This window comes from Thermothelomyces heterothallicus, assembly GCF_042370625.1.
Source record: "Thermothelomyces heterothallicus CBS 202.75 unplaced genomic scaffold P884_scaffold_1, whole genome shotgun sequence".
Taxonomy (NCBI): Eukaryota; Fungi; Ascomycota; class Sordariomycetes; order Sordariales; family Chaetomiaceae; genus Thermothelomyces; species Thermothelomyces heterothallicus.
The window spans coordinates 1,993,692-2,017,288 of record NW_027192562.1 but is presented as its reverse complement, the minus strand read 5'-3'; the positions used below and the strand labels follow the sequence as shown (position 1 = coordinate 2,017,288).

The 23,597-nt window shown below is 49.4% G+C and overlaps 7 protein-coding genes across 7 annotated transcripts; 4 read left to right on the top strand and 3 right to left on the bottom strand.

The window, feature by feature from the left end:
- Nucleotides 1-9,224: 9,224 nt before the first annotated feature.
- P884DRAFT_234754 (uncharacterized protein) lies at nucleotides 9,225-10,303 on the top strand. Its single transcript, XM_069439922.1, has 5 exons — nucleotides 9,225-9,354; nucleotides 9,430-9,674; nucleotides 9,727-9,805; nucleotides 9,864-9,934; nucleotides 9,990-10,303. Exons 2-5 carry the CDS (start codon nucleotides 9,564-9,566, stop codon nucleotides 10,086-10,088), a joined length of 360 nt encoding a protein of 119 aa, XP_069301911.1. The 5' UTR covers nucleotides 9,225-9,354; nucleotides 9,430-9,563; the 3' UTR covers nucleotides 10,089-10,303.
- P884DRAFT_215149 (microsomal signal peptidase 12 kDa subunit-domain-containing protein) lies at nucleotides 10,304-10,958 on the bottom strand. Its single transcript, XM_069439254.1, has 3 exons — nucleotides 10,719-10,958; nucleotides 10,604-10,663; nucleotides 10,304-10,545 (listed from the first exon to the last, which is right to left on the bottom strand). Exons 1-3 carry the CDS (start codon nucleotides 10,767-10,769, stop codon nucleotides 10,348-10,350), a joined length of 309 nt encoding a protein of 102 aa, XP_069301910.1. The 5' UTR covers nucleotides 10,770-10,958; the 3' UTR covers nucleotides 10,304-10,347.
- A 1,255-nt stretch (nucleotides 10,959-12,213) lies between these two features.
- P884DRAFT_190148 (uncharacterized protein) lies at nucleotides 12,214-14,146 on the top strand (the record flags this gene model as incomplete). Its single annotated transcript, XM_069437494.1, has 2 exons — nucleotides 12,214-13,496; nucleotides 13,555-14,146. 2 exons carry the CDS (start codon nucleotides 12,214-12,216, stop codon nucleotides 14,144-14,146), a joined length of 1,875 nt encoding a protein of 624 aa, XP_069301909.1.
- A 418-nt stretch (nucleotides 14,147-14,564) lies between these two features.
- Nucleotides 14,565-15,536, top strand: P884DRAFT_215145 (Tim10/DDP family zinc finger-domain-containing protein). Its single transcript, XM_069439253.1, has 2 exons — nucleotides 14,565-14,738; nucleotides 14,993-15,536. Exons 1-2 carry the CDS (start codon nucleotides 14,621-14,623, stop codon nucleotides 15,160-15,162), a joined length of 288 nt encoding a protein of 95 aa, XP_069301908.1. The 5' UTR covers nucleotides 14,565-14,620; the 3' UTR covers nucleotides 15,163-15,536.
- A 4-nt stretch (nucleotides 15,537-15,540) lies between these two features.
- Nucleotides 15,541-16,677, bottom strand: P884DRAFT_9547 (60S ribosomal protein uL23). Its single transcript, XM_069446194.1, has 4 exons — nucleotides 16,569-16,677; nucleotides 16,316-16,380; nucleotides 15,968-16,260; nucleotides 15,541-15,908 (listed from the first exon to the last, which is right to left on the bottom strand). Exons 1-4 carry the CDS (start codon nucleotides 16,591-16,593, stop codon nucleotides 15,821-15,823), a joined length of 471 nt encoding a protein of 156 aa, XP_069301907.1. The 5' UTR covers nucleotides 16,594-16,677; the 3' UTR covers nucleotides 15,541-15,820.
- Nucleotides 16,678-16,897: 220 nt separating this feature from the next.
- P884DRAFT_274195 (putative methyltransferase-domain-containing protein) lies at nucleotides 16,898-17,770 on the top strand (the record flags this gene model as incomplete). The annotated part of the gene is made up of 1 exon (XM_069442690.1): nucleotides 16,898-17,770. The coding sequence occupies one exon, from the start codon at nucleotides 16,898-16,900 to the stop codon at nucleotides 17,768-17,770; it is 873 nt and encodes a 290-aa protein (XP_069301906.1).
- Nucleotides 17,771-19,038: 1,268 nt separating this feature from the next.
- P884DRAFT_234740 (HAD-like domain-containing protein) lies at nucleotides 19,039-20,708 on the bottom strand (the record flags this gene model as incomplete). Its single annotated transcript, XM_069439921.1, has 3 exons — nucleotides 19,039-20,099; nucleotides 20,522-20,562; nucleotides 20,666-20,708. The coding sequence occupies 3 exons, from the start codon at nucleotides 20,706-20,708 to the stop codon at nucleotides 19,464-19,466; spliced, it is 720 nt and encodes a 239-aa protein (XP_069301905.1). The 3' UTR covers nucleotides 19,039-19,463.
- Between the last annotated feature and the right edge of the window lie 2,889 nt (nucleotides 20,709-23,597).

Sequence of the window (23,597 nt, the reverse complement as noted above, 5' to 3'; positions counted from 1 at the left end):
AAATGTTCTTATATTAGTAAACTAAAAAGCTTAAGATATTACTCTTAGATATAATTAATACCTTTTTTTATATATATCTATTACTTATTATTAGGAATCATTATAGGATATCTAATAATTATACTAGATAATACTTTCTCCTTAATCTAGTCTATTATAATATATTGGTTTAGTAGAAAAAGACTAGTCTTTTTAAATCTTACTATAATATTTCGATATCTAAAACTAGCCTCCTAGATTTCCTAGAATCCTTTAATAAAGTCTGCTTATATAAATGTAAGATTGCTATTTTAAACTACCTACTAAAGACATTATTAATATACTTCCTTAAGATAGTAAAAGACCCCTATATCTATTAGCTAAATAAAATATATCAAATAGGGAGGAAGGAAGATAATAAGAATATTAAACAAGAGATAGTATTTATAAAGTTTAAGGTTATAATATATAATATACTAGCCTTATAGCAACTACAGATAAACGTATAATGTTTTATTCAACTACCTTAAGGGAAGAAAGAGGAGAAAGTAAGTATAGGTACCAGAAGGGGTTCCGTTTCCTAACATAGGAGGTACGTACATGCTCCGGTTAGGGTCCGGTTAGGCGTCGGGTTGGAGCCTAACCGGGTACTAAGCGCGTGCCCTACGAACGCCCTACGAACGTATATAGGTCCGGTCCGAAACTGGGTATAGCCCGTTATCGATTAGCCCGGGTGGAGCCCGGGCCCGTGACATACCCCCCCTCTTTTTCTGGTCGGATGCTCGGGTAGGTCTGCCCGGTGTCACCGTGGTGACGGGTCCTACGCGTGCCGGCGGTCTGTGCGTACGGTCCGGCTTTGTTTAGGTCCCGTATAGGTCCCGGTCTTTGTTTTGATGCTATGTAGGTCCCGGCCTTTGTTTACGTTCAAAGTAAGGCCTGGTCTTTGTTCGGGTCCTATACGCGCTCCCCTAGCCCTACTCCCCGAACGTATATAAATTCCTCCTCTCCCTCCTTCTGACTCTTACTTCTTCTCTTTTTACAATCTACGAATCCCTCCCTGCTTATGCTTAACCGTGTACTATCCTGCTACCTGTACCTATATTATGCCCCTAAATTTTTTTTTTTTTTTTTATTTAGAATGTCTGCTGCCGTTGGCTTGCTTGGTAGTAGTAGTAGTAGCCGCTGTCCTAGTGGTAATAAGAACGAAGATTATAGTATAAGTTTTCTCTTTTGTTTTCCTAACTATAGCCGCTATATATATATACTAGGTCCCTACTGACCGTCTAAATTTTAGCGTAAGAACTAGAATATTTCCCTTAATGGGTTTACCATTAAGGGTAACTCCTCTAATAAGGAGTTTAAACTCCTACCTAAGAAGATATAGTATTATCTTAATTATATTTACTATATTCTAAGTAGTAATAATATTATATATGTCCCTAGTTATAGTATATCCTATACGATATACCGTTCTACCTACGATTCTTACATTTAAGACCTATAATTATAGGTAAATAATCTATGTTTATGTATAGGCATCTATAAGATTATATACTATTATAACGAGGGTATAGCCCTAGAGACCCCCCCCTAGCCGAAGACCATAACCCGTAGTATGTATAAGGCAGTCCTTATACCTATATTCGCCGCCTTAGTACGTTCCTTTACCACGATTATAGAGGCTATATAGGCTAACCGTTCCCCCGCCTAGCTCGCCTTCTCCCTTGCCTAGGCCGCCTCCCCCCGCCGCCGTAATAACGACCAGGCCCTGGTCGCCTACCCCCGTACTCCCTCCCGCCGCGGTAACGCCCTCCCCGCCGCCTCCGACCCCGCCCCCGCCCTATAAGCTGCCGGGCAGCTTATACGCCGCGCTATAGCGTAAAATGACACTATACTATGCTAGATGTAATATGTAAATGAGAATATATCGACTTTGGTTAATACTAACGCCGCCCTTGTTGCCTATGTTTTAGACACGCCTTCGCCCGCCTCCCGGGCCCGCTACGCTACTACCGCGCGCCTCGTACCCGTTCCTATCGACTTCGGCTAGGCCTATGCCCGACGTTCTAGCTCCCCGGCCGAGTGCGTACCGCGCCTGGTCCGTGACCGTAAGGAGCCTACCCCTATAGCTCCTAAAGGTATAATAGAGGAGGAGGAGGAGGTAGAGTACTTAGAGGAGGAGGAGGAGTAAGTATGTAATATATTGTCATTATATATGTTTGTTTTGTAATTAGTTAGGTCGGCGCGTCCGTAACGTGGCCGTCGCCTGTCCGCCCTAGGTTTGCCTATATATACGGAAATTTTAGACCGTTTGCTTATATATTCCCCTATGTTTTCTCTTCGTGACCGGCCTATCATTTAGGTATATATCCCCTTATTCCTATTCGAAAGCGTCGAGCGCTTTAGTATTCTCTAAGTTTTCTAGTAGTTCCTAAGTTAGGGTGTTGTATCCCTTCTACTTTACTAATATATCGTGGTGGTTTCCCCTCCCCCTTATATTCCTAGCTATAAGAATCGCTTTTACTTTATATTCTTCTTATAGTAATCTATCCTATAAAAGTTCTAATACTAGGCTAGGGTAAGTATCTAATATACGTTATAAGGGGAGTAGGTCGGATATAGTATACTTAACTAGATTAATATAGAAGGTAGGGTATAGGCCCTAGGGGATATCTAAAGTAACGGTTAGCGATATTAGTACTATTACTACTCTATATTTGGTGTTAACCTAATCGAGTTTCCGACTTAGGCGGTTAGTTTTTATATTATATAGGGATAACTATACTTTATCCTCTACCTTAAACCTTTTAGCTAGATGTTAAGATCGATTAGCGTTTTCTTACTAGCGTTACTATATATATACGATAGTAGCCTAGGTCTACTCTATACCTTCTTTTAGGTAGTATAGGAAGTTAATAGCCCTCCCCTATAGGGACGAAGTAGGAGCGTCTAAGAGGTTAGTAAACTAGATAGGACTTATATCGTAGCTATAGAGGAGGTAACTTGTACTCGTTCTAGTTACTATTAAGTTACGGTTATTAATTATAAGCTAGTATACTAGAAGATATTTAGGCTAGTTATACTAGGTAAAGGAAATAATAGTCTATAGGATAGTCTGTACCTCTTGGTTTATACATTCTATACCTCTATCTATTTAGGGGTAATAAGCTATTAATAGTAACTATTTGATCCCGACGATCTTATAGAGAGAAGTCTAGAATTAGCTAAGCCAGTCCGAGCCGTGGTCGGTAATAATCTGTATCGGAAACCTATAAAACCGCTACTATATATCCTAGAACTAGAGCGTATACGCTTCGGCCCCTATCGAAGATATAGCCTCGAGTTAGACGTATTTCGACAGCCGATCGGTGATTACTATAAGGTAATGAGGTAAGTTCTTCTCTCGTGCTAGGAGGTCGACTATAAAGTCGATAGAAATCTGTTTCTAGAAGCGGTCGGTAATAGGTAGGGGTTAGAGGAGTCCTTATCGTAATTGCCATAATACCTTGGCCCTTCGGTATATATAATAGTTCCTCGTAAACTACTTCGTATCGGAGGACATAAGATCCTAATAATAGTCCCGTTAGAGCATCTTAAATAACCTATTCCTCCCCGGGTGACCTGATATAGGGGAGTTATAAACTTGTTAGAGGATAGTAATAATAAGGGGTTCCTATATAAGGAGCTAAAGTCTCCCCTAAAACTAAAGAGTACCTTGTACGCTTAGAGAACAGTCTACAATCTAGGTTTATACTATATTTACCTCTTTAGGGAACTTCCGGGCCCTATCTTAGACAGCCTAGAGTCGGTATATATAGTGTTTATCCTTAAGAACTCCCTTGTCCTAGAGGGATATAAGCAAGCTATCTATAAAAATGTTACTCCCCTTAGGTAGGCAAGATATTTCTAGTAACTCTAAGGTAGTAGAGGTGTCTAATTAGATGGCGGGAAGAAGTTATATAGTACGCTATATATCTTTAGGGAAGTCTTATTCGCGATAGGATAGGGCGTTAGGGCGAGACGCCTATAATCCGGGATAGTATTAGAGCTCGAAGTTAAAGTAAGAGAGTATCTTAGCCTATTAAGCTTATCGTTCGTTAATTAGACGGGGCCGGGTAAAATATTCGAGGTTCTTATAGTCGGTTAGGATTTAGAAAGGGGCCGCGATACTATAAAGCTCTACTAACCAAGCCTTTAAGTAGGAGATAATTATAAGTAATTCCTTGTCGTAGATTATATAATTCCTTTTGGCTAGGGTTAACTTCGTAGAATAATAGGCCACGGGATATAGAACCCCGTCTTCTCCCTATTAAGAAAGGCATCCGCTAAGGGCTATCCTAGAATAGTCTGCCTCGAGAACTATCTCCCTCTCGGGGTCCTATTATACTAGGATTGGCTCCGAGATAAAGGCTGTCTTAAGGGCTTCGAAGGCCTCTTGTTTCTCCTTTCCCTACCGAAATAGGGTGTTCTTACGGGTTAACCGTATTAGGGGCGTAGTCATCTCGGAGAAGTTAGGGATAAAGTCACGGTAGAAGTTGGCGAACCCTAAGAAACTCCGTACTCCTCGAACTTTCTATAGCGCCTCCTAGTCACGGATAGTAGCGAGCTTCTTAGGGTCGGGACGGACTCGGGTACCGGCCTTAATAATATAGCTAAGGTATTTGACTTCTTTTATAACGAATATATACTTCTTAAGGTTAAGAGCTAACCTTATCGCTTATAGTCTCTAGAGAACTTCTTTAACTCGTTTTATATAGTCCTTTCTACTTCCTACTATATATACTAAGATGTCATTAAGGTATGCCGTTACGAAGTCTCCAAGTATTAGACCGAGGGCGTTATTAATATATCGCTAGAAAGTTACGGGTATATCTGCTAATCTAAAGGGGTAGACTAGCCACTCGAAGAGTCTAAACCGGGTTCGAAATGCTATCAAATGCTCGTCTCCCTTTACGATCCGGATATAGTAGAAGGCTGCCCTAACATCGAGCTTCGTAAACTACCAAGCCCTAGCTAAGGAGCGGAGAGTCTCCTTAATTAGTAGAAGTAGGTATCGATCCTGCTTTATAATCTTATTTAGGGCCTGGTAGTCTATATAGAATCTCTATCCCCTATCTGCCTTCTTTACTAAAAGGATAGGGGTAGCGGCCGAAGAGGAACTCGCCCGAATCTATCCCTTATCTAACAGATTAACGACCTATTTCCGGACCTCTAATAGGTAATCTCGTAGCATATTATAGAGGGGTCCCTAAGGGAGTTTGGGAATCTTCCTATTAGGACCCTCTTTTAACTTGATATAGTGGTCGGTAGCGCTATAGTAAGGAGGTAAACCGCTAGCCTTCTCCTTGTCAAAGAGGTCGGCAAAGTTACGAAGCTCTTCTAGTAGAGTTGCCTCTAGTTCTAAGCGGCTACTCCCCTTTTCTCTTATACCCCTATCGAGTTTACGCCTCGATTCTAGGATAGTTATCATTTCCTAGATACTTGTAACTAGAAAGGTATCGGAGGTCTTCCTTTTCTATACTCTCTAGACTAGGCCTACGAAAACCGTACCTATAATTTAGGAGATTCCTATCTTTTTAGTCTATAAGGAGACTTCCCGGATAAATAGTCTTGGCTATGCCCTAATCTCGAGGATACTGGTACTTACGTCTAGTTTAACCTCCTAATGTTCTATCTATAGAAGGCCTAATATAATATCCTATACTAGTCTAGAAACTATATAGAATATAGCCTAACTCTTCTATCTATCGATATCTATCGTAATATAGACTATCCAAGTAATCTTCCGGTTAGGATATACCCTTATTATAGTACCAAGGGTACAAGGGGTTAGTAAACTAATTTGCTCGAGTCTAAGCTTCTAGTATATCCTTTTACTAATAATACTATAGCTAGAATATCTACTATCTATTTAGGCATTTATAAAGCTAGTAGAGTTAAGGAAGACTAGAATAAGAAAAGGGGGTCTATCTATTCTCCTACTAATCTCTACGAACTTGCTTTCCCGGTGGTCGTAATCTTCTAGCCCCCTTACGAGACTTTGCTCGGGGGCTATTCTTTTCCCTACTCCCTATCTTCCTCGTTAGACTAGTCGCTTTCCTCTCTTTCTTCCTTAGCCTCTAGGGTATAAATATTAGCCCTTAGCTAGTTCTACTATACTAGTCTTCTAGTAGGGGCGTATTTATACTTGGTAATAAAGTAACCCTTCTATCCGTACTAAATATACGTTCTAGCTACCTATTATGCCGCTTATACCTCCTAGCTAACCTATTTCGCCCTCGGGGTATCTCTTCTATATCCCCTTGGTTAGTCCTTACTAGGACCCTTCTTCTATAGGTTAGTCTATACTACGTTAATACCTATCATTAGTATATCCCTATCTATATCCTTCTCCCTCTATAGCTCGAACATTGCCTGTCGTCTTCATATCTGCTAGTATCTCTCGCCTAGGTAGAGGGCCTCAAGGTCTATCGCGATTTTATAGTATCTCTCTACTACCGCTATATAGTTATCTCGGGGAATTCCTTGTCTAATAGCCATATGCTTTAGCCTCGGGGAGAGACATTACTATAGTTTAATTAGGCGTATCTTGTCGTTCTAAAGAAGACTGCCTGCCTTCGAGAGTTTCGCTTCGAACCGAACAATGAAGGCGGAGAATAGCTTATTATCTCTCTATCGTAAGAACTCGAGCTCCGATAGGGCGACTATCTTCTTATAGGGGTCGGAAAAGACGCTCTCAAGATATTAAAGGAACTAGGCTAGGTCGTACCTAGTCTTTAGGCCTATAGATTCGTAATAGGCTACGACCTAAGTCTAAACCTATTATATCAGGTTTCCCTAGATAAAAACCTACTAGTCGTAATTAGAACCGATAAAGTCTCTATCTACTACAAGGATATATTCTATCGTACTCTTCTAGGCTGCAAAAAGTTCCTTCTTGCCATCGAAAGGTTCCCTAGTTAGGAGTCGTTTCCTTTGAGGCCACTATCTCTCCGGGGATATCCTGACCGAGTCAGGGGTTGGTATAGGTTAAGTCCGAGATGTCTAGAGGGAGTCGATTATAGTGTTCTGCTATACTATTGCCGCTTAGAGGGAGCGTACGAGTTCCTATAACTCTACTAAGCTCGAAGGCGTATATACTCTAGATTCTGCTATAACTAAGTCGTCGGTCGTTCGTTTAGGAGGGTTACTATTAAGAGAAGGTAGTTAAAATGTAATGTGCTAGCCTTATAGTAACTATAGATAAGCGTATAATGTTTTATTTAACTACCTTAAGGGAAGAAAGAGGAGAAAGTAAGTATAGGTGCTAGAAGGGGTTCTGTTTCCTAATATAGGGGGTGCGTATATGCTCCGGTTAGGGTCTGGTTGGGCGTCGGGTTGGAGCCTAACCGGGTATTGAGCGCGTGCCCTACGAACGCCCTACGAACGTATGTGGGTCCGGTCCGAAACCGGGTATAGCCTATTATCGATTAGCCCGGGTGGAGCCCGGGCCCGTGATATAATATCCTATAAAGTTATCTAGGATAAGTAGCTAATATATATATTCTTCTAATAGTATAGATATATAGACTAAATCTTTAGGAGTAATATTATTCAAGTTAATAAAGTATATACTAAGAGTAGAACTATAGTTATAATAGTTATAACTAAACTATTCTTTAAAGCTTATATTATACCGTTAGAACTTGGTATAGATAGTAAAGAAGTACTTATTAAAATAATATATCTAATCTATTATTATCTTAGAGTTATTAAATACTATATTTAACTTATAGAATCGTATCTTATTATTAAGACCTTTAATATCCTAATCTTCTAATAGCTACTATTTAAAGATATAGAATACTAGAATAGTATTACTAACTATATTTCTAATGCTAATTAGGCTTATTAACTCTTAATTATAAAGATCTAGAATCTCTAGCTAAGAAATTACTATAGTAAGCATTCTATATTAGTATCTAAGGGAAGGAACTAACCTTCTTCTTCTTATCCGTTTTAACTATTAAAATCTTAAACCGCCTATTTAATATTATAAGTATATATCTAGTCTTATCTATATTCTAATAGCTAGATATAATAATCTTATATATTTCGATAATATCCTTAAGTTTATTAAAGAATACCTCTAGATCTTCTACCTATTACTTAGCTAAGAGTCGGTTTACTTTAACTAGTTTAAAGAATATCGGCTAAAACTATAGATAATCCTACTTCTAACGTAACTACTAGTACTTACTAATAGGAGGGTAAGGAGGATTACAACGTACCTATAAACGGTTAGTAATATCTTCGAGAAGATCTTTAGTAGCAAGAGAACTAGATTCGATGAGCTAATACGTATATCCTTCGAGGGCGGAATCTTCGTCGTTTCGAAGCGACCGAGGTCTTCTAATCGCGTTACTACTGGTGGCTAGAAGACTAGTATCCTTTAAAGACTTTAAGTACCGGCCAACCTAGGTCTTTCTAGTCTTGAATAGTTAAGCCGCGTGCCGTATACTAGGTTCGTTTCTATAGGGTAAGCGGCTGGTTCGGTGGCGTGTTCGAGTAGCAAGGAGCCATTTGGCGGCCTGTATACTGGCTAGTTCCTAGATATAGTCGGTCAGAGGCATTGTATATAGGAAAGTGGTTAAATTGGGCTTATAGCAGTGGTTATGTCTTCGAATATAGGGAGTTGACTAGTAAAATTGGACATATATTTGGACGCGTACCTGTCTGGCAATATTGGTATGTCCGGGGGTTTTGGCCCTACCTGTCGGGAGACAGGTGGTAGTACTGAACTAATTAGTCAGCACTAACCACCGGGTAGTTCATTCCGGCAAGGCTGAAAGCTGAGGTTCTTTCATCACCCCCGGCCCCTTCATTGACCCCTGCTCGGTATCGATACCTGCACGGTACAGCAAATACTATGTTTCCTTGTTCCCAAAGTTCGCTCTCTTGGGATGAAGCAAGCAATGTATGGGTGATCTTCGACCCTTTTGTGACAGGCTTGTCTCAGTGTAAAACCCAGACGCCACGATGAGAGGCAGAAGCATAACAGTTGTACCTAGTACAATACAGAAGCCCAAGGCAGGCATGGAGATAGTTGGGCGTCCTCAGTGAATGGTACCTACTACGTACGCAGTATGTAAAAGGTGGGGATATGTAACTATCCAGATATTCTGCCTGTTCAGGTACCTAGTGGTACATACACTAAACAAGGACTCGGAGGCTACTATGGCGGGGCAGTCGACATCGCTCTCCAACAGCTAGCTGACCTCCGACTGCTGTCCAGGGCGTCTGTCACCCGCCGACTACAATATCTTCTCGCCATACTGCGTTGGCCTTTGGGCTATCGAGCAGCGCTTTCGTGCAAAGGCGGCTCCAAGAAACCAGGTGAGAAGTTTGCATTTGATGCCACAGTCCCAATTCGCTAAAGCGGAGGCTAACGAGCGTTGCCTGGGAATCAAGAGAACCCTGACCCCCGAACAACTCGACAACCGAAGGCCTAGCAATCTAACGTCTACCTTTTTGATTTGCGCTCCGACAGCTGAACCCAAACCTCCACGCTACGAATTTGGCGAGAATCTTTGACAGCCGTCACCATGGCCGACGTTGAGATGACCGATGCGCCCGCCTCAGCAGCAGTTGTCAAGAATAAGGGCGCCGCCGACGGCGAAGGGAAAGAGGGAAAGAAGCGGTTCGAGGTGAAGAAGGTATATACCTCGCAGGCTCCAGCTGCTATGTTTGGTGCTGACGGGGCTTCAGTGGAACGCTGTCGCTTTGTGGGCATGGGACATTGTCGTCGACAACTGCGCTATCTGCAGGAACCACATTATGGATCTCTGTGCGTCTCTCCTGGCTGTATCAAGGCCGGACTCTCCGGCTGACTTCTGGCATTTTAGGCATCGAGTGTCAAGCGAACCAAGCGTCCGCTACCAGTGAGGAATGCACTGTTGCTTGGGGTATTTGCAACGTACGATCACTCCTTACTCCCTCAAACTGCTAGCCGAGTTGTTAACGCAGTGCAGCACGCATTCCATTTCCACTGCATTTCTAGATGGCTCAAGGCGCGCCAAGTCTGTCCACTTGACAACAGGGACTGGGAGTTCCAGAAGTATGGCAGGTAGGCACCGGCAGCAGGTGCGCTGCAGGGACACGATGAATGATCTATCGACTCTATGGATGGGACGGTGATGGCGATGAGAAGCTCCAGTGGGGTATTCGAGCATGGTTTTTCGAAACGGTAACAGGGTCCACGTCCATCGATACAGAAGTCCCATATGGCGACTTAAGCCAGCGGAAGAATGACGGTCGCTGGCACGTTATAGATTATGCAACGAACCCTTCACAAAAGTCATTATTCCTGGGGTGACTCTCTGACTGGCTTCATTTGAACATCTTATCGTCGACCACGAGATTTGCTGGAGGCGTGATTCCACCAACTGGTAGCCATTTTACAGGATTCCGGTTGTAGAAAGGCCAAGGCGGAACAACGAGGACAAAGACTGCGGCTGTGCCAATGAGGCCGATGTAAACGGCGAGTTTGATATCCTGGAGAAAATAGCCGACGAGGAAGGCGATGGCCTGGGAAGGCACAGTTAGCCTGAGCGTTCATGGGAAAAAGGAAAAGCAAGAGACTTACCCCAACGATTGTCAGGGCCACATTGACAAGAACCTCGACCAGCTTTTGGCCTTCAAAATCCTTTGGCGCTGTTAGCGATCGCATAACGCACGGCGATAATTCGGAAAGAACCGACAATCTGCCCCTCGAACAGGTCGCGGGCCTGATCAAGAAGTTGCTCTGCCATAGTTGCACAGTGCGGTAAGGACTTGCGGTGTTTCGACAGGAATATCGGTCAGGTACACTGCAGCGATATCGACGGCCGTCGCGGAGGTGGTCGACACGCCTGGCTCAAAGGCGAGAGTGGATTCTCCAAACGTGGCCTTGGAACCAACACCCAAGGTTGAATTCAAGACAATCAGCGAATCATAATTCGGGCCTTCAAGGACCCCACACCAAGCCACCAACAGAGCTCACCCCTGCCCTTTGCGGCGAACAATCCTCGCTTGGTCCCCGGAACTCTCCAAGACTAGTCTCGAGCTGCATCTGATTCATGCATGATTTAATACTGCAAGACGCTGATTCTTTCCGTACTGCAGAGTACACCTCAAAAAAACCATTTAACTTTGTAGAGAGCTCCTTGAGAACATAGTACACCATTTTTACGGTATCAGGGCGTCGAGGACATGCACAGGTCCAGATTGGGCGATGGAGACGCGGGATCAGCCGATGACTAAAGAGCACAAACTAAAAAAGCTCGAAGTTTGCCATTGTCCAAAGAAAAAAACCCTCACTCCACCCCATTTGACGGACACATCTGAGCTGAAGTCTCTGCCCGTGAGCCCAGCAGCGACACACCGATTTCTTTTGGGTGCACCAAACTGCCGCTTACCCTTCAACTGCCGTGCGCGGCAAGAGGAACCACATTCTACCGATCAGCCCTGTGGAGAAGCCCCTTTCAGGTCGCCCAGCGCCGAAGTCAAAGTTTTACGAGGGCCGAACTCCATCCCAACCGACGCAAAATCTCACTCGGCAGATCACGAACACGCTTCGAAGACTTGCCCATCACCTGATAATTTCTCGATTTGTATGCAAACGATTGATCAGAAGTTTTAACTTCTTCCTCTGCCGATCCACGGACCCACGAGTTCATCCGCATTCTGGGCATCCACCCACTGTTGGACATCGAATCTGCGACGGTTTCCCTTGGTCGAGCGTCGCAGAACACAAACCGACAAGCTTCCACAACTCAAGCCACCAAGTTGGCGGGCCTTAACTGTGAAAAGATTTCTTCTCGCCGTTCACTCCTAGGGCCAGATCTGGTCTACAGCGGAGTGAACAAGCAACCGCCGTAAGAGGGGTTATTTCTTGTCGATCCGCTATTTTGTCGGCCATTCGGGGAGAGTACCTGCCGCATATCCTCGTCGTCGCTCACCAACTTTGTGGGTGATATTACAGTCTGGCGTCAGTCATCACGTTGTCGCAACTTAACGTTCGTCGTCGCGGACGGCTCATGGCCGTTCGCTGCCTGCCGCTGGTGAACTAGACGAGCATCGCTCGCTCCAATATGCGCGCCGGAGAAGCCCCTTGAAGCGCGCTCTGAGGGCTTTGTTCGATCTGTTTCACTCGAAAAGGACAAGAAAGTCATCGGCCCCTGATTCGCCGACTACGAACTACAAGGCATCGCAGCAATGTCCGACCAGGAAGAAGTTGCCAACAGCTCGGGGTACTCGACCCCTGTCCCCGAGCTCGATGACCATCGGAACCAGACAGCATCGGTCCAGCGCCCGGACCGGACTCGCCGGGGCACCTTTGACTCTCTCTACGGAGCTCGCGTGATGGCTCCAGGCGGTGCTACCAGCGAGCCTCGCGTCCGTGATTTTGAGGAAGCCGTGGTCGATGAGGATGGCACCGACCAATCCCCGACTATGCGACGAGCCTTTCGCCCGACCATTGAGTCGGCTTCCGAAAGGTCATCCTCTCCACCCAACTCAGTCAAGGCGTTCGCCGAAGCCCGCAAGCGGGAGCGTGGACTCTCCATTTCGGAATCGAAGCCGGAGCGCAAGCCCGAGGAGGCTGAATTGCAGCGGACTGCGTCGGTCGCCAGCCGCCATAGCTACCGCAGCAGGCAGCACACTGTCGGGACCGTTGATGCTGCGAGTCTAGCCACGAACAAGTCGGCCGAAGAAGACGTATGTTTCCCGTTGCAGGATGAGCAGAGGGGCGAGCAGCTTCACATCGATTTCGATTACCTCGAGAACTTTATCCGTGCCGAGAACGAGGCGCGCCAAGCTGCCCGTCGTCCCTCCGCGGCGCGCTTGTTTCCCGACCTGAGACAGGAGAACGCGGATGCGGCAGCTGCGGGCCCAACAATGACCATTGACGGCGATTATCTGGGCACTCCGTTTTCTTCTAACGAGGGTTATGCGGAGAAAGCGGACAGACCGGAGGCGGAGGAACAGGCCAAGGTCGTGCAGCCCGCCCCAGTGGACCACAATCGGGTCAGTTTCTTCTCCTCAGCCTGGGAGTCCACTATCCATGCCGCCGACCTCGAGGGTCTCATCTTGCCAGGCGAGGATATCCGTGGGCTCTTCACCTTCCCAAAGGGGGAAACGGATGGTGTGTGGTGGCTCAACATCAACAAGCCGTCCGAGGAGGAAGTTCGCGCGATTTGCCGAGCCTTTGGCGTCCACCCTCTGACGGTTGAAGACATCACGACGCAAGAATCACGCGAGAAGATCGAACTCTTCCCCTCGTACTACTTTGCGTGTTTCCGGTCGTTCCTCATTGAGCGCGAGGAGGACAGCGGGGAGATTGAGTTTGTGCCTTTCAACATCTACGTGGTCGTCTTCCGCGAGGGCACGCTGAGTTTCAGTTACGCCAACAATTCACATGCCTCCCATGTGCGGAAGAGGATTGCTATGTTGAAAGATTATGTCGCACTCAGCAGCGATTGGATCTGCTATGCTCTCATGTAAGGATGCCGCTTCCCACTTTGATGAGAAGTCGTGCTATGCTAACCTCAGCTCTAGCGACGACATCGTGGATTCATTTGCGCCTGTGATCGGCAAGCTCGAGGCCGACACTGACCAGATCGAGGACGAGGTTTTCATTGCCCGGACGGACGACATGGCCAAGTTCCTGCGCAAAATCGGCACTGCCCGCAAGCATACCATGGCCTTGATGCGGCTGCTAGGCGGCAAGGCGGACGTTCTAAAGGGCTTCACCAAGCGCTGCAACGAGAACTACAAGGTCACGCCACGCATGGACATCGGCCTGTATCTTGGTGACATCCAGGATCACGTGGTCACCATGATGAACAATCTCGCCCACTTCGAAAAGATGATGTCGCGCGCCCATAGCAACTACCTTGCGCAGATTTCCATCGACGGCATCACGCAGGGCACCAACACCAACAGAGTCCTGAGCAAGATTACGCTGCTTGCATCTATCATCGTCCCGCTCAACGTGGTAACAGGACTTTTTGGGATGAACGTGCAGGTCCCATGGCGTGATGTAGACTCTTTGGCGCCCTTCTTCGGCATCCTCGGTTGTCTTCTGGCCTTTTGTGCTTTCTGCACATACCTCGCTTACCGGATGGAAAACAAATGGTTCTCGCATTAGCTAGGATACTTTGTCACGATGAAGACCATAGAATGGGAAGATAGAGTGCCAATGCCATCAGCTGCTACGTTTCGCAGGAAGTGCTGTCATGTTAACGCTGTTCCTGTGGCTCCATCTAACCTTGGGGTATCACTTTATCTTGTGAAGGGCTTTCTCAGCAATGTCCAGGGGCCATCAGAGCCACGAATGATTATCAGCGCATTTGTGCTAGCTTCAGTGCGCTGGCAGTTTTACGTACTCTAATCCATACTCCGAACGGAGTACGGAGGAGAGGAGGGTGGGAATCCACTTCACCGAGCTCCGTCCAAGTCGCGCTGCCTCTCTCATTGGCCACACACCGAGGCCGAGCCTTGCTTAGCGATAACTAAGCTCGGCCAAAAAGTTCAACACCATCTCGGCCTGTGCAATCCGGTCATCTGTTTACACCAACACTCGCTGAATCCCCACCCACAAACCCCCAATCAGCTAGCCAAGATGTCTTCCTCCGATTTTAGCATCGAGCAGTCTGACCTTGAGAAGCTTAGCGACAAGGACAAGACCGAGCTGCGCCAGTTCTTTGCCAACGAAGAGCAACGCTCTCGCATTCAGTCCCGTACGTGTACAGTACTTTGCTGACGCTTGTCCCATTCCGACCATCTTGCACTTCCCAAGCACCGCTTCCGTATTCTGCTTCTCCTCCTTTCTCTTTTGGGAAGGAAGTGTGAGAAGAGAAAGGCCGTCTACCACAACGAGCCTCACGCCAGCTGAGCATCGTCCTCCGCCCGCCGGGAAGAGAAAAAAAAAACACACTGCTAACCTATTGGGCGCTTTCTTTTCCCCGCTCCGCTCCGCCCCGGCACGAAACAGAAACGCACGAGCTTACGGGTATCTGTTGGAAGAAGTGCATCACTAGCACCATCAAGTCCGGCGCGCTCGATAAGAGTGAGAAGACCTGCCTGGCCAACTGCGTCGACCGCTTCATGGACGCCAACCTCGCCACCATGAGGCACCTTGCCAGCATGAGGCAGCAGCACTGATACGCCCACGAAACCACACCATTACCACTGTGAACTTGGGATTGAGCGATATCTTCCCGGGACGCGCTGGCTGTACGATGATAACGGGGGTCCTACGCGAAGAGAATGGAGCGGTATAAATGCGGAGACAGATGTGCCCATCGTAGCTGTTCGGGCCTCGATTCTGCCTGATCAAGGAAGGGAACGAATATATTTGCGAAGCCGGATATCCCTGTCGGGGCGTTATCTGGCTACGTGCGGACGGGCATGGCTCCGGTAAGGGGTCCAGGCTTACAAGACTCGACGGCTAGGAGTGCAAACCGCTAGACATGGAGCACATTGTACAGTATCACATGTGACAATAGAGATAAATACAGGAATTGGACGTCTTGCATAACCTGTGATGTGGTTGTTTCATGGATGAGGAGCAGTCAACGCGGCTTCGTATCACTTCGGCATCACGTCAAGGTTATCATCAAGGGTGCAAGAAATACGGTTCAGGCATGGAAGCTAGGTAACAGCACCAAGGTCATGTCAATTCTTTTCATTGCCAAGTCATGTGCCCATGCCCAAGCCCAAGGTATCTGACGCCGATCGAAATGCAACCCGTGTCCTTCGATGTGCCGACCCTTTTTTATATTTTTGGAAACCCAGCTCCCAGCCGAAACATTTAGTCTGTTTAGACAAGGCCGAGCTTGGTGGCAGCAATGTCAAGAGCATCAACATCAGCGGTGAGGCGGGCAAAGGCCTTCTTGGAGCCATCAGGGCTGTACCACAGTTAGCAACCGTTGGCAAGCTCGGTTCAATTACAATTGTAGCAGCGTACCGGATCAGGGTGTTGATCTTGACGGTGTCAATGTCATAGAGCTTCTTCAGGGCCTGCTTGATCTGGGCCTTGTTGGCCTTGACGTCGACGATGAAGACGAGGGTGTTCTGCTCCTCGATCTTCTTCAGGGCGCCCTCGGTGTTGAGAGGGTGGATGATGACCTTGTGCTCATCGAGGCGGGGCTCGTGAGGGACCGACTTGCGCGGGTACTTGGGGGCGCGCGACAGGACGAGGGTCTTGGGGCGGTGGAAGGTCGTCGAGGTGCGGACCTTGGTCTTCTTGTGGGAGTGCACCTGCAGGCTGTGAGCTCATGTCTCTCGGGTCGGATACCAGCGGAGTACTACTTACACCCTTGAGGGCCGCCTGGGCAGCCTTCTTGGCCTGAGCGCCCTTGCCGGCCTTGGAGGCACCGCCTGTCCGAGGAATCGTCGTCAGTAAAGCATTCGCCTGAACAAGGGGAGAAACCCGTCTTGTTCAAACTCGCAAAATCTGCTGCTGCTTTGGTGCATCACCCCGCCGCCGGAGCGAGGACGGCGAAGGCGCGCGCATTGAGCGACGGCCGACTTTGTGCGTTGTAAGAACCATTTGGGCGTTCATGTACCTTTCTTAACGTCCTTGGGAGCCATTTTGGAGGGTTGTGTCGGCACTGGGCGAAGTTGTCGAGTCGGTCGTGGATGAGAGGAAAAACCGCGGAATTTTGGAAAAAAAGATGCAAGGAATTGTGTGCGGAGCGCCAATGCGGCTGGTGGCTGTGGCTGATCAGTAGGCTACCCAGCGAAAACGGGGGCTTGCGCCCGTCTTGGTGCGATGGCTTGGGACTGATAAGATAGCAAAAAGTGAGGACTTACCTCTCCCTCCTCACCGAGCTGAAATGACTTTTGATGAAATACGGATTAAGCTTTCACAATCCGAACGGATTTGCTCGATTCTATGGCCTCAAAGAAGAAAAGGAGTCCGCTCAAAAACCTGGCGGCCGGACGGCCTCCAGTCTTGCGCCGACCTAAGTCGATGTCAAGGACCGCGACCAAGGCACTCATCAACAAGCACCACCTACTGCAAAAGCGGAAGCGGCAGGCCATTGCCAAAGGCGACAAAGCCGAGGTTGCAATCATTGATGCCGAGATTGAGGCGCTAGGCGGCCTTGAGAGGTACCAGGAAGCAAGTCTGCAGGGTCAGAGGCATGATCGTGGAGGCGACAGTTCCCGGGTGCTCATGCAGTGGCTGAAATCAACTTTCTCGCCTCGGAAGCCGGACTCGAGTCGACGTCTTCGCATGCTCGAGGTTGGAGCACTCAGTACGCAAAATGCCTGCTCAAAGAGCGGCCATTTCGACATTGTGCGAATCGACCTCAAGAGTCAAGAAGAAGGAATCCTGGAGCAGGATTTCATGGAGCGGCCCTTGCCACGCGACGAATCTGAGCGATTCGACATCATCTCTCTCTCTTTGGTCCTCAACTTCGTTCCGGACGCCAAAGGGCGCGGAGATATGCTCCGCCGGACGACGCAGTTTCTCCGCGCTCCGGGGCGGTACATCGATTCTCCCAGCCTTGCCGCAAGCTTTCCAAGTCTGTTTCTCGTCCTGCCAGCGCCGTGTGTGACAAACTCTCGATATCTGGACGAGGAGAGGTTGGTGGCCATCATGGAATCTCTCGGATATACCATGGCGGAATCCAAGACAAGCCAGCGGCTGGTCTACTATCTCTGGAGGAGAGTGCGGGTCTGTAAAGGACCAGGTACCGTCTTTCCGAAGAAAGAAGTTCGGTTGGGCTCGTCCCGGAATAACTTCGCCGTTGTCCTGAGCTGAACTGGTTGTTCTGGACTTCGCGCATATTGTTGCGCCCTTGCGACATGTCATCGCGTTCTGAGAAGTTCCCATCGGTCAGGGTCTCTTGAAGGCGATGACAGTTCAAAACACAAAACCGATGGGCGACAAGGCTCCCATCTTTTAATCCTCAGCGAACTCGACGGCGACGATCAACGACCTTTGGGGTGGTCATCAACGAGCAATGTCCATGCCTACGAATCATGCTCCGTTCATGAACCCTCTCCCCAGACGAGCTCAAAGGCAGCCAAGAAGAACAGGTCGGAAGCCATGTGTGTTTCTAGCAGCAGGCCAAGGACCGGCCAGAGAAGCGGACATGGCACCGCACCGCTAAGGACCTTCTGGTCGCATGAGCTCGCTCTTGTCTATGCGCCCGATGTTGGAGATTGAACGGAGCATCACATTTCTTCAAGGATTTCATAGCGAGCTCTCGACGACAAGATCCGACAGGTGAAGCTGCCGCGAGCGCCACCTCTGGTTCTGCCTTACGCTCCAATGCCGTCGTCTTGGTCCTCCGTATGGCCCCTCGAGGCAGCTCATGGGTTCGCCAACCATCAACCGCGTGATTTCAAGACATGGTAGGCCGCAGGGCATGCTGAACGTTACGTGGTTTTCAGTTGACGATTGCAAATCAACAACACTTTATGCGGGCTATGTCTAGGTTATCAAAAGCAAGCCTTCCCTGGTTCGTCGCAACGCCATCAGCCTACCACAGGAAGACCTTTCTTTGTCCTTCGCGCTCATTGACAAACCAGCCAACTGAGTTGTTGCTAGTTTCCTCTCCAGATGAAAGAGGTACGATTCAACGGCGGTTCCACCGTTGCTAAGGTATCTCGGACGATCTCCGCGTAGCCCACAAACGGAGGGTCCGTTCGGACTTCTCATATCACGAAGTCGAGCGTTCATTGTGCTTTGAGCAAAATGCCAGACGGTGCGCGGACTAGTGTACAGCCCGCAAACAGCTCCGATTCGCCGTCTGGCCGCATACCGCATCCTTCCTTCTTCCGTGGTGGTTGCTGGGTCTGACAACGCTGATCAAGTGACAGCAAGCTTGAGGGGGCGGGGGTGTTACGCCAAACTGCTACCCTGACCCAGTCGCATTCCCCAGGTTTCTGAGGGGTAATGAAGCTACTAGACCAATGTGGTCATGGCGCGTCTAGGGGCAGCCTAAGACAAAAGATATCCGACCCCAAACCGAACAAACTTGATTACCTCATGTCTCACGCAAAACGAGTCTCGTGAAACTCGGTGACCTATCAGAGTTCGTGATTTGTCTTTTTGTTGGGAGCGGGAGGTGGAAGATTCAGGGGCTACACTACGCTAGGCCCGGATGACTGAAAGGGGAAAATATCTCGGGACGGCTTGTGGGGACCATCATGGAGAGACAGTAGTGCAAGGACTCTTAATCGAGCATGACACTTGCTGCGACATGGCCTTGAAAGTTCTTTGGGTTCGCGAAGGCAGTGTTTCGTAACGGCGTCGGTACAGGTTCGGTCCCAGGGCCACGGGTTCGCAGTGCCGGATCAACCATGTTTCGAGCGGTCGTCCGCTGCCCTGACGAGTGAATCTTGCCATGGCGCACGCGACTTTGCGTAACCATGCCCGCCTGGGTCGACGATCCTGCACAGTACCCGTAGCCAAGTAGAGCGTTTAACGGAACCGTCCTACCCTTACCTTAGAGCTCCTCAAAGCTCGTCACCACCCGATGTCTAGCCCTTTCATCCTCGGCTAACGGTGCATTTCCGGGCCTCTCCACGATGTAGCTCTGCATCCCGGCCTCCTTGGCCACCTCTACCTCCCGCACGTTGTCGCTGAGAAACAACCATTCCCCAACGGGCACCTCGGGATACTTTGCCGCGATCCGCTCGTAGCTCGACCGCTCCGTCTTGGGCCCCGCGTTGACGGTGTCAAAGTAATCGCTGAGCAGCCCCGTCAGGTCGGCCTGCCCGCCGCTGCCGTTGTCGGTGTGCCGAAACAGCAGCTTCTGCGCGGCCACGGAGCCGGACGAGTAGATCATGACCCTGACGCCCTCGGGGCCGCCGCTAGCCCAGTCCCTGATCTTGGGAGCCACATCCGGGAAGAGCGGCGCCTTGAGCGCGCCCGAGGCGTAGCCTGCCTCCCAGAGGTATCCCTGCAGGGACTTGAGGTAGGCAATCTTGACGTCGCGACTCATGAGGTCGCGCACGTGGGCGAGGAGGGCCTCGGGGGTGGCCGCGTGTTCGGGAGGGAAGGCATCCCGGTAGGGCGCGAACTGCGGTGTGGACCATTCGCTGGCGAGCGTGGCAGGGAGGGCGGAGAGGGCATAGGGAAACTGTGGCTGGGATTAGTACTAGAGAACCGGGACTGCGTCATAGTGTAGAAGTTCGTATGCCGAATGGCGGGGTGGAAGAGGAGGGTAGGAAAGGTGGGGGGAAGGACGCGGCGCGTTGCTGCGGTTGCCCTTCCACACCATACTTGGTCGAATCCTGGGGCAACGTGTAGGACAACCAAGGGTTTACAATATAAGACGATGCGGTGTCACCCTACTCGTTCTCCCGTTTGTGGTCTTGAAACTGCAATAAGATCAAGGCCAGTGAAGGAGAAGGGAGAGAGTAGTGCGGAAGGCGGAATGGTGGCAAGGTCTGGCCACGAATGGCCTGGTGTCGCGTGATGACGAGAAAACGAAACCATGCCATGGAAAAAGAAAGGAGAACCGGGCGAAGACGAGAAAGGAAATCCGCACTCGTCACTTACAAGCACGTCCTTAACAAACGAGATGGGACACACAGTTCCCTCTGCGGGTAGAAGTGGTCTGTGTTAGCCAAAATTGTCTGGTAGGTTACCAAACCCATACCAAGAGCCAAGGGCTGATGAGGAGAGAGAGCAAGAGCACCTTACCGATGTCGAGAAGCACGACGCGGGGCTTGCGAGCTGCTGCCATGTTGCTCAGGCAAGGGGCTGTCGTCCACTGGTGTGGTTGAGTGGCCGGGATCGGTCTGGAGCTTGGCTCGGCGGGCGACGGAGTGCTAGTGTTCGCGCCGGGGCGGGCAAGCGGGCCAACAAACCGAACTGACCGTGGATTGGTGTGGCGCTCGAGACCAGCGAAGGCCGAGTTGGTGCCGCTCAATCGGTGTTGTTCAGGCGGTGAGGGAGTCGGTCTTGCAAAAACACGGCACGTTGATTGCAGCTGGAATGTCCTGCCGAGAAATTTTACTGCCGCCAAACTCAATTCGTTGCATGCATCACGCATCACCACCCGCGCTCAAAGCGTCCGACGAGGTCACATTGAGAAATGCGCCGAGAAGTCCCTTAACGGGTTGGGGCAAGAACGTTCCCGGCGGGTTGCATTCCCCAAGCAACGCTGGGCCGAAGGGAAAGGGCGGTCAACAAACGCCAGCTTGTCGCTTGAACATGGCCAACAGGACTGGGAAGCTGCAATTCATGAAACTAGGAATTTCCACCCGCAGCACCACTAACTACAGACCTGCAGCAGCGCCTGTATTTTTGTGTGACAATCCCACGGGAAGACGCAGGGAGACTGCTGTCGTCGACCTGAACCGGAAGAGCGTGTGCTGCATCGCCCCGTCAATACATTCGGATCATACAACCCTCGTACCCCGATGGGCAGAGCTACCTAGCATTGGCATAACACAGACTGAGTCCCGAGCTGCGGGATCACAACCGTGCGGTGCAGCCGGTTGAGCCCGGCAGAGATCGAGTCTCTCCGTTGCTGCGGCAGAATGGGATGTGCTTGGTTCACGCAGCGACGACGAGATGGAAACCTTCTAGGATGCTACAATCAGGCGAGCAACATCCCACCTGAACGACTTCTCCATCATCATCGTCATCATCATCAACCTGCATGTTTCACCGGCAACCCTAGCACGAGAAGTGGAGGCAGCTGCAGGTATGCTCTACTACTTTGAAAGGAGGACGCTTTGATTGGGTTGGTAAACAGTCCGGCTATGGCAACGCATTGGCGTATTCTCCCTCCTCGGCATCACGAGAATGGGAAACCAATCACCGCCGCCGCTTGTCATATTTGTTTTGTCTCTGGTGCGCACGTCCCCGAGGCACTCATGACCGGTCGCTGTCAGTTTCGCTCCGAGCGAGTTGGTCTGTTTTCAATACAGTTAGCAGAGGGGCAGCCACCAATCTCGAACACCAAGAACCCCGCCATGATCCGCGCCCATCAAAGCGCCCATCAACGCGCCCATCAACGCGCCCGTCAGGGGATTTGCAGCACTTTTTGCGATGCATGGCCCATTGAAGGATCCTGACGATTCGCGGACTGGCGTTTTTGGAGTGGTGTGGACACGGTCCTTCGAACCAAGTATACCACGGTACCCAGGTGCATTACACCAAAAGGAGACTGTTTTGAGTTTGACACACTCGCACTACGGAAATTAGTGTATGCAGAACAAGATGCACTACACGATAAGTGCGCAGTTATGTTCTCCGGACCTACCTACTTGTATGTAACTTACTACTGTACGAAGTAATCCGTACATACACTATGGATCCGTACTCTGCCAGGGCTCCAGAGTCAACGACCGTTTATTGGTGCTCGCTCCGGATGAGAGCGCGATCCTGCGGCGGGACTGGAAACTCTCCTGCGCATCAACTGCCCAGATTCTTTCTTGGTTAGCGCCAGGAATCCTGCATCTGGTGCCATACACTACACTACAACTCCGTCGCGACACCGCCCAGAGGATGGCTGGATGTTGAGGCTTGACGCGTGCAGTCTCATTCCTTCACGCAGCGCTCCTCCAGATGCAAGTCCAATCGACCAGCACTCGATCGCCCCCAAAACATCGGTTAGCGCTGCGACTGCTGAGGTAACCACATCGCATCGTCACCCATTCCAATGGCATTTCAATGCAGCCAACCACGCCCGCCATCTGTTTCAATTCGCATAGATTGGGCAATGCACTGCCAGTTGTGGGTGACACTCCCCAACGCTTGTGCGGCGCACACCGTGCCATGCCGTCCTTTCTTGATCTCGCACTTTACTCAACCCCGCTGTGGGTGGTTTCAACTCCCCAGCCGAAACACGCTCAGCGCCCTGCCATTGTTGCGGGACGTTCGAGAACCCGCTTGTCGATAACCGATAGTGTTGGCGGACGGTGTTGGGGTCACACGACGTCATACTCGGGCAAGCTCCACGCCAGAACTGCAAGTGTAACTAATCCGTACTAGTATAGTATGAAGGTCGCCCGACTCTCGCGAACCCTGATGGCAGCAAAACAGGGAGCGCCGGGCTATGGCCCCAGCCATCCGCGGCAGTTCCTCCGCTTACTGGACTCTCTAAACGCTAAGTATCCGTACATGCCCGCGGGAACACTAGGGAGTACAGCGTGAAAGTAGTGTACATACGGATGTAGTTATGTATGTACACTCGGAGTTCGCATTCTCGCATGTACCTTGGGCCGAAGATCGAAAGGCCGAGGATATCGCGTGCTTTGCCGGAGACGGCGGATCGCTCTTCATCAGGCCGATCACACGAGTCAAACGGGGAAACCTGGTCTACTATGTACACTAGCGTAGTGTAGTTAATGCTATCTTAACTGGGGCGACTTACAAGTATTGTAGGGTATTATCGCTATCCGTTCGTTATAATGAGATTGCCGAAACGCTACAGATAGCGCTGTTGACGTAGCACCAAACGGTATCATCCGTTTCCGGAAACCCCCAATGAGATTGCCGCCCCTTTTCCTCGATCTAAGGGTGCGTTGGTGGCTCGTGCACGTCCAATCTCGCCAGCTGTTGTGCCTGTGGAACCCGCCAACGTACCAAGTACTTCGTGCAAGTAATCTGTACATTGGGTTGT